Here is a 10,486-nt window from a genome sequence, read left to right on the forward strand (position 1 = left end):
GATGGATCGTATCGGCTGGAGAACGCGATCAACTAGTCTGTGTTAGAATTATATAGCGTTGACTGTAAAATAACGTCTGCATACTTTTATCTATATTTATCTATATATTAGAATGGACCTTAACGAAATGAGGTACGAGGGTCACAAATGGAGGGATCTTGCTCAGGGACGGGAACAATGGCGGGATTTGCGGCAATGAGCTTTCGAGTTCCTAACGCCTAATAATAATAATAATAATACTTTTATCTGCATATTATCTTTACACAATATTGCGCAGATTATAAAATAAATAGAACATTAGAAAATAGAATATAAAAATAAAATAGAATGGAATAAATTTAATATTAAAAAGTTTTGTTTTCGTTATGGAAAAATTTTTCCTACATTAGAATAGGTGACAATTCAGCATAAAAAACCTAATTATATGTTGCATCTTTTTAAATAAACGTAAATTAAAAAAAAAAGAGAGAAAATAACTATCATTAATATTATTTATATAATTAATTTCAAGTAAAGTGAAAAATGTGAGAAAAGTTATTTAATATAACTCAATCTAAAATACTATAATTTACTCAAAGCATAGTTGGCAATGTTGGATACAGAATTTTTTCGATTACTGAATCCATCTTGCTAAGCTTGTATTACCGGTAATTATCTCAGTAATGCTTATTTATTGATAGAAAGTCGAGAAAACGTGCCATGAAACGAAAGTGTCGGACGACGGATAGGATATTTACGATATCGCGGGGATTTTATCTCGACAGCGTAAGTCTCGCATTAGAATTCATATCGAGATCACCGAGAGACTTTATCGCCTATGCTTATCAGCAGTAACGCTCGTTACAGAACGAAGTGATTCGCGGCAAATTGTAGCGCACGAAAAATGCTCTTTATCGCCGCTTTTTACCAACTTATTCCGTCGAGCGACGCAACATCATAACGAGCATTTGATTCAATACTTGTGAGATTGACATCGCGAAGAAAATAGATACTGCAACGATTCGATGCGCTCGTAAATCACTACATGAACGGCAAAAGTCTAATAATCATCGCTATCGCGATTTTTCTTATAATCCTTCATAAATTTTTTTTTATTTTACACTCCTCGTCAGAAGCCGTAAATTGTCCTGGAAAGAAGTGGTCAACCATTCGTCCGGAGCAATAATTGGAAACAGAGCGAATCGTCGCTTGAAGACCGCAATGCAAATACCAATTTTCCGCTGTTCGCTTTCTTAATCATTGCTTTGATCAGTACGGAATAATATTTTTGAATATTAACACATTCGTTGTTGTATTCACTATTTCACATAAAATCTGTTATCTGTTACATATTTAGAAAATATTCTAATTATCACCTCAAGTTCTCCACATTTATATGAATTCTTCATTCATTTAATAGTTTCATCAGTTAATACTTAAAGTTACACAAATTCAAAATACACAATAAATAATTCCAAAATATCAAAATTATGCTTGGACTTCTCAAATTTTAATTCCTATATCTAATATTTTTATTTTTTTGTTTAGTATATACCTAATATTTTTATTTTCATCCAAAGTTGTTTTTAAGGTCGATGTCATTACAGGGTAAACGACACGCTGGATGAGCTCATTGAATGTTGAACGATAGTGTGTAGAAATATCGTCTGTGATTTGCAAGAGTTCATTTATTACGCGAAACGGTAAATTCTCACAAGCGGCGAAGCGCGAAGAAATATATACGGTATTACTTACCGCAGCATGGCTTGCCGAAGTCCAGTCGCACCAGCTGCACCATGTACGGTTCCAACAGGTTCACGTACCACCACGGTCTGCGTTCGGGTTTCGTCAGGGTGCAAGTTTGCGGCGTGTATCTCTGACCGCTACTTCCGTCAACCGCGCGTTGTGGAAATCCGCCCTCCATGGTGCTCGATTGCATCGGCGCTTTTCCGCCTGCCACGTTCAGAACTGCAAAGGAGAATTAATACAATTGATTATCATGCTCGATAATTGGTGCGAAATGGACTATTTGGTCCCAAGTGTCGAAAAATAATTGGACCTTTTCCTACAACGACATGATGTAAATAAATTCGATGAGGCTAATGGAGATAGCATCTTGCATCCTTTGAGTTGCCAAATATATAGTACGATAAAAATTGATTCTTCTTCTCTCTAACTAATCCCTACCAATTACTTGTCGTATTCCTAATAGATGCTTGATTAGAATCTTCGTTAACGGGTGCATCGTTACAGAAGATGAGCACGAGATTACATCGCGTTAGTAAAAGATTACTACGCACACCCATTCTTGATCCATAAATTAAACAGGCGGCTGCTTGATTACAAAGTAAAGAACGACACAACAGATTAGATGCTCGTATGTACATGTACACAACCGCACATATTTTTGCTTTTTTTTATACGCCGCATACCTCAGTGACGCGGCGATATTTTCCTGTGAGAAAATCGCTCTAACTCATTACCATATCTGATAAAAAGAAGGTCGGCCGCCATCACTATAACCACCGCACGGGTGAATAGCCGTACGGCACGCGCAGATGCAGACCGCGGCCATCTGTGGTCATCGCCAAGTTTTGTGCAACAAGTGCATTCGCGAAACACGTTGGCGGCCTTGCGGTAGTTTTACTGTACCGTAACGTGAGAATTTTATTGGTGCGATGCCGATGATGATGGTGCGTGCTACTAGCCTGCGATACGCATCACCTCGGCCTTAATCATGTCTAATCAGAATCTGAACTAGCGATCGGAATCGGTATCCTTCATTGTGTTGGGCCGACCAATCAGACGGGTCTCCATAATGCTGTTGCATTATCTAGTTATTATATAGTGTAATGATATTTAGCTCGTTTATACTCGTCTAAGAGCTAATCTAATATCATTCTTTACTTGATAGTCACCGAGGCCGATTAGATGGGTCTCCGTAATGCTTTTGCTTTTTGCAAGAGTATTACGTAGGGTATAATGACACTTAACTCGTAATTGAGTTATAAGTGAGCTAATCCGGTATCGTTCTTTATAATCACTTGAGATTAAGAGTTATGCTATATTTCACGATCACATACACACAAGTTAGATCAAAAAGTATTTTATCATCTTCTCCATTTACGTTATCATAAATGTCATTGTATATGCAAATTTTATACATAGCACTCGGAAGAAAACAGGTACTCCGTACAATATATGAAATAAATAGATAATAATCTAATCTAATCTTGTATGGTAAAGTATTTGCCAATTGCTTACGTCGGAAATGCGTTAATGAATTTCTCACGCGTGTATAACATTCTTCGTGATCAGTGTAATATGTAACTTGCTCGGTATAAAGTATTTCATAGCGTTATTTGAGATACCATGAGACGCGCGCTTCTATATACAATCTGTTACCACGGCCTCAAAGTATCTCATGAAATCTTGCGTGGAACAATTAAGAGATGCACAGACAAGACGATGAGCGTATCGCATGTAGTGCGTAAACAAAGGACTTACTGAAAATTCACTCATATGTATCAAGCGCATCTTTTCAAGATATTCCGATAAATGTGTTGAGAAAGAGCGGTCAGATTTATTCGTTAAGGCTAATCTTCGGGCTCAATTGTATTCTGTACAATTGTATTCTTGCAGTTTGTACGGAAGAAAACTTGGACTCCGTTGGAAGTAAGAAAGCGTCATGTTACACAATCGATTACGAATCAAAAATACATAATTAACATTAAAATGCAACAAAATTAATTCTTCAACCGCGTGAAAATACTAGAAATCATAAACAATTTAAACGGAGATAAATTGTAATTACATACTGTTCAGATTTATTATTTTCATAATCGACTAAGTGAATATTATTATAAATTAATTATAAAAAAAATTAACTATTTAAAAAACTGACGCGCTTTTAATGCAAAATTTTTAATTAAATGTACATTGTATAGTGTGTGATTAACCGAGCGGCTAAATTATAATCTTCATTGAGACATGTACGTCAACCGTCTGGTATACGTAATTATTTTAACGAAGCAATCGAAATTCTATCGAATAGGCGTCGGTTCGGCATACAAAGATAATCGATGCATTCTCGACCTAAACCTACATACTGACTAGCACCCCCCCCATAAAAGTCCACGTATGCCGCGCACGTTCCTACAAGACGAATGCGTATGCACGTCTTACATACTTCATAATTTACAGTTATTTCTTATACACGCAAACGCAAAAGGTTTTTTTCATTATTATATCGTTTCCGTCGATATCGCATAACGAGAGGTACGACGAGCAGTCCGCAATTGTATGTCCTTTCGACCTAATAAAGATAATCGTATAATGTCTTTTATTTTAATTGTATTTATTTAAATTGCTTTTACGATTTTTATCATAAAATTATTTATAAATTATTTCAATATAAAATATTTACACGTAATGTGTGTTTATGTCAATAAATTACTTTAATAAAATACATATTTGCAAATTAATATTTTAATTGAAAACTATGTAAAGTATTACAAAAAAGAATTAAAGTTAAGCCAAGGAAAAAATGGAAATAATATAGAACAAAATATTACTTAAAAAATCAGGAATAAAAAGTATTTATTTAGTTCCTAAAATATTTTATTAAAAAACCTAAAAATAATGTAAAGTTTTAATAACTGAAAGTTGTGTTATATATAATAAGATTTTATCACAAATGACATTATTTTCTTTTATAGATGATATTGTAAAATAACATACAGCATGTTCCTGAAATCAATTATTATAGCTCACGTCATTCTTGTACGACTATTCTATTATTTTTCATTACAAGGCTTCATCCATATGTTATTTTTATAATTCGATCATCAAGGCAAGGTAATATTATACCACGTCGACATACCAATCGCTCTTATATCCTTGTTTGCGATATTTTTATCATGACGAGAATATCGATGATGCAAATTAATGACGCACCAAAAAACAACGTTTGCTCCCGTAAAACTGTTAACTCCATCGACTCGCCTTTATTATGATAATAACAAGCGTATTATTTTAATTTGAACCAGTTAAACTATATCGTGACGCGATCAAGAAGTACTTTATCGAGTACTGAAAAAGAAAGTGCAATCTTACTTTCATAAAACACGAAGTATTTGTGCATTCTTGAGTTTGAAAAACAGGAAATGTTTCAGACAAACGTTGATTTAATGTCTAACCTGAAGTTTTATTATGCCATTTGTCGGATGGTAAATGCAGTTCTACTTTTTTTTTACTATGGCTTATAATCTAGCTTGAACATTTTCAAATATATATAGTTTATGTAAATCTCTAGAACTTTTTATGGAGACATTATCTCAATAGAATACTCAATTTTTTTCGAAATATTCTTGGAGAACGGAAATATTAGATAAAATGTTTAAAATCAAGTTTATTTAAAAGGAGGTAGACAGATAAAACAGACCTGTTTATATAACAAAAATTAAATATCGCTCCATTTTAAAATCCATAGAAGTAAACTTTTTAAATTATAAAAGACATTAATAAATAATATTTAAATTTATTGGATAATATTAATGTAATATTGGATAATATTGAATCTACTTATAGATTTTATACACATTTTTTTTAAGTTCAATAAATTTTGTTGAAGCCAGATAATCTGAAATTTAAAGCCTGATACTTGAAGCCTTTTGTATGTTTCTCCTTTATAACGTCATTAATCTCGGAAATCCGGTCGCAAATGGATTCTTTACGGAAATAGCGCGTACCTATTATATTATAGAAGGCAAACGAGAGGTATACGTTCGAAAAGTCAAGTTCATGCACAGTTGCGCAAGTGGCAACCTGCTCTCGCGGTCGGCGGATCACGAGAAATTGTTGCGACCGTCTTGGGTGGGCAGTCGAGTAATTTTGTGCAAACACTGCTCGCACCGCACTCTTGTCTCACGATCGTCGAAATAATGACGAAGAAACGCCCGCGAATGTACGACGGTTATTGCCCCGTACAAGAAATGCCATTACAACGTCATCAATCTACGCGGTATTTCCTCTTCCCTCGGGAAATAGGTATAAAGACTATCGCAGAGGAATGCGTCAGATTCTGCTCTACTGAACTACCGAACCTCCACTACTATTTAACAGAGATATCTAACAGATATTCTTGGATATTTTAACGTTTTTACAATTAAGATTTACGTGAAAATTATTTGTATAAAAATTATTAAATATAACGTTTTTTAATAAAATTATTTTTTGTCTAAAAAAGAAAATTCGATACGTATATACAAAATAAATATAACAAAATACACAAAATACATACACTGATATTCAAGAATATCCATTAAATATCTGCAACATGTTATCTTAATCGTCAAGAGATTTTTAGATGCAAAAAATGTACGCATGTAATTGAACACAAGATAGTATCATTTAATTTGTATTGCTTTTTCTGTCTTCCTCTCTAAAGCATGTATCTATTTAATTAAAATACAAAACAGATAACATTTTGATATACTTAAGTCGTCTTAAGTAAACATAAAGTTTAAAAAAGAGGTAAGAATGAATAATATAGAAGGATCGATATTAATAACATGTTTAAGTGTTAAAATTTGCTGAGAATAATTAGCAATATTATCACTCAAGAAATAAAATTGAGTGCTCGAAAATATTCGGATTAAGAGGTCGTTAACGATTTTTATATGTAGACCGTGAAATTTGAAAATAATTTCAAAGATAATGTTCCGCCTTTCTAATTATTGTTTCACCCTTGTCCTTTTTTTTCCTCTAATCGGTTGAATCAAGAATCGTGACCTATATCTCCTGTTCCAGTAAGATATGCCATTTAGATATGTTTAGATGTCGCGCATTAACAAAAACTTTGCATCGTCATCGTCGATGGTTGCAGTTAATCTCCATCAGCTGTTTTGTCAGACCGTCTATATCTAGTAATGCTTTTCTAAGTATAATGATTTATTTTTAACGACAATAAATACGCATTGATGTGTAATATAATTGATGGACTGGTACGACTATCTCATACTTTATCGATTAAAAAGTTTATCATCATCAGAGATTAATTATTAAAGATTAATTTGTATTAATTATAGTTTCTCACTTACAAAGTAGAACGTCGATTTGATATAAGAACTTATATTATTATTTCAGTATATTGCAGGATCAATTGCACAGTTCAACGCTAAATTCTCTCTGAAATCATAGTACATATCTAAAACTTTGCTCACGTTAAACACGATGTTGTCAGTATTTGCGTAACACATCGGGATTTTAAATGAATTAAAATTTAAATAATTTGAAACAAGCAAACAAAGTGATATATTATATTATATAAGTGGAACTGTGTTATTGATATTCGGCACAGCATACAAAGTATTCATTGACACATGAAAATGTCAGAGCATTGTTAACGTTTTAATCAGACCTATTTGTGACTCAACCAGAAAAAGGAGACGTAATAAAACTTACATGTGAAATGTTTGTAAAATAAATAAAAGAATAAGTAATTCAATGTAAATTACTTATGGCAAAATTTATATTATATTATTATTCAATATTAGAGGAGATTTGTCGGCACCTGACAAGTGCATTTCTCTTTTCATTCTTTCTTTTTTGCGTTCTGCTTGGTTCATGCCACGAAGAGACAGTCCTTGCAATCATCGGGGCGTGTCGACATCGTGTACTCGTAATCCACGCGACCCACTTCCGCCTACAACACAGCGTCATTTCTCGTGATCCTGGACCAGTTCAGCCTGTCGTTGAATTCGCGGAGCATGGCCGTGAGATCTCATCAGAAGCGATTCTCTCTGAGCCATGCTCTTTCACTTTGATACGTTTTGCACGAGAACATGTGTAAGAATTTTATCACTAAAAGGAAGAGCGACGTTGTGCACTTCCGGAGCACATTTCATTCAATCATTAGTTAATTGCACGACTAAAATAAAAAATGGATCAGTTCACGGTTTACTTTACTTTTTCTGTAATTCTGGTTCTAGTTTTTCTGAAGATGAAAAGATAGTTAAGTTAAAATTGTAGTTAAAGTATTAGTAAAAGGTAAAATTTGAATAATTGTCTTAAAAAACGGGTTAAAGTAATATTTGATATTAATTTATACCACAATAAAAACGCGCGTAGAAATCTTAATCTATTTCACAAGCTATTTTTTATTTAAAATGTTCTTTATTAATAAATTTATAATAATAATTACATGTAAAGCATAAGTGTTTTTAATTTTAAATAATTAAAATGTATTATTAAAACAGGTTTTAATTATTTAAATGATTACATATGAATTATTCATTGTTTTAAAAAAACAGATATTTCTAACTTTATATATATATTCTCTTTTACAAAATAAAGTATATTATAGAAGTAAGGAATTCATCAATTAAAAAAGAATTCCAGATAAAATACAAATATTATTTCTTTTTAAAAAGCACAAAAATATGTAATAACTGCTTCTTTTTAGATAGATATCATTTTTACGAAAATATCATTTTTTTTATGTGTTAAATTTCAGCTTGATTTGCTCAGTGGTCAATACGTTCAGTAGAGAAGTAATGGCAGGAGAATCGGTCATCTCATTCCTAAGATCGAACGCAAGGCAGAAAGAAAACGCATTCCATCGATAAGTAATTTCTATAACATATGCATGGAATATGCGAAAAGGATTCATTACTAGTTAAATATCTTTTGCTAGTAAGAAATGAAAGCATTAATATACGCTTGCGCTTTATATATAAGAAGACATGTATAAGAAAACATGTAAGATATTTCGTGAAGTAAATGACTTGCTAATGAGCTGTCTTGAGTTCCATAGACATTATTAGAAGAAAATTAATATTTCATATCGCGCAAGATAAACCAAGAATTTTCTTTATCTTATTCCAAAATAAAATAAAGATACATTTATGTATGTATTAAAATAAGTAATATGCGATTGAAACGATATAGCGAAACTGTCGGGAAGCAAATGCGGAAGTTATTTCCAGCGTCGGAAGAAAAGCAGGACAAATTCGTTCGACCTGGTCCAAAGATAACGAAAAGTCTAGCAGGTCTCTGTTTAAGGAATGCGCGTAAGGTTGGGAAGGCTGCGGGCATTCTTAAGTAGTAACAGGTTCAGAGTTAACGGTGCACTGCCCCCACCGGAGCCGGAGCGTTCCCGGCATGGCACTGCTTCATGCTTGTACCAATAGTCGTTGTCAGACCTGCTCGGTCAAGGACACGTGGAATCGGGTCACTTGCCTTCCCGAAACAGTGGACGCAAATACAGTCGAACGTCATTGGTCCCTCTCGCGTCGAATTATAATAGAAAGGCGGATTCTGTATAAAGACATTCTATCCTACGCGGAATGTCTCCAGACTTATTCAGTCATTTCCCTACTCTCTATCCAGTTTGGACTCGATTTCGCCTTCATGAAAACATTGAGGAAGTAACAATTTCCGGACTATGCATTGGACAATTAAAAATGAATGATCGATTGTTTGGCTGATAAATCAAACTTACTTATTTTCAAAATACAGTTTCTTTTACTTTAATAATGTGTTTGAATAGACTTTTTAGTTAAAAATCATTTATAAAAACTGAAAATTTATTAAAGAGGTCACTTTAAAATCCAGAAAAGATCAAAAGAAAAAAGAATTACGTTTGAGACTCTTTGTATAAGGACTAGTGATATTTGTCATAAAGCATCAAACTAAATTATAGCCAAATTGCAATTTATAATTTACAAAATTGTAAACAAGAATTATTTCTATATGGGTTACTTTTTACGGATATCAAATGTTTTGGTAAGACATCATGCTTACAATTAGCGATAAACTATCTAATTGTACAATATTACTGCTTAAAAGAATTAACATTATGTTTGAGATAATTACAAGTGTTATGCATCGAAAAATGGATGATACTTACCGCAGAAGGGTACGCCTTCCGGCACCCACGAGCCTTCGGCTTGGCAGTCCCTCCTCGCTGGTCCCAGAAGTTCGAATCCACGTTCACAGGAATATGTAGCTCTAGTGCCTACCGGTAACATGGTATCTTTAAGGAGTTCATCTTCCTCGTCTATAATGTCAGAATCTCTGATGGTGAAACGCACGCTACTATGTGCCGGTGCACCTGGATAACCGCATCCGGCGCCATTGGATCCTGCAATGCGATGTGTTTCTTGTTATTTTATTGCGATTATCATCAAGTATTTCACGGATAATGGCGCGTGTGTAAATAAATAGATACATTTATTTATGCTGATGTAAGTATCATAAAAAGAGATACAGCATAGACTCTATACGAATTATAATGGTATTAAAAATAAAAAAAGATAATAAAAATAAAGAACTGTGTCACAGAGAATATGATCTACTTATGACATGACTAATTATACTGTATTTAAACTAAAATATAACTTTCTTTCACAAATTAAAACACAATTGATTCTCGGAGAAATCTTTTCTTTCTTGTTGTACGAGTATACACATACATGAAAAACATGTCTATCATATGATTAGAAAT

General features: G+C 33.2%; 1 protein-coding gene across 3 annotated transcripts in view; it reads right to left on the bottom strand.

Annotated features, from left to right (window-relative positions):
* The window catches only part of LOC108746318, a 35,564-nt gene that overhangs the window by 11,682 nt on the left and 13,396 nt on the right, over nt 1–10,486 (bottom strand). For all 3 annotated transcript variants that reach the window (XR_001939161.1, XM_018483022.1, XM_018483021.1), the window contains 2 exons: nt 9,890–10,123; nt 1,735–1,947 (listed from right to left, as the gene is read on the bottom strand). Coding sequence is in view for 2 of the 3 variants with exons in the window: in XM_018483022.1 (XP_018338524.1) it covers nt 1,735–1,947; nt 9,890–10,123 (447 nt within the window). In the remaining variant the exon portion in view is untranslated. The remainder of the gene's footprint in view (nt 1–1,734; nt 1,948–9,889; nt 10,124–10,486) is intronic.

Source organism: Trachymyrmex septentrionalis, unplaced genomic scaffold (assembly GCF_001594115.1).
Source record: "Trachymyrmex septentrionalis isolate Tsep2-gDNA-1 unplaced genomic scaffold, Tsep1.0 scaffold167, whole genome shotgun sequence".
NCBI classification, from domain to species: Eukaryota; Metazoa; Arthropoda; class Insecta; order Hymenoptera; family Formicidae; genus Trachymyrmex; species Trachymyrmex septentrionalis.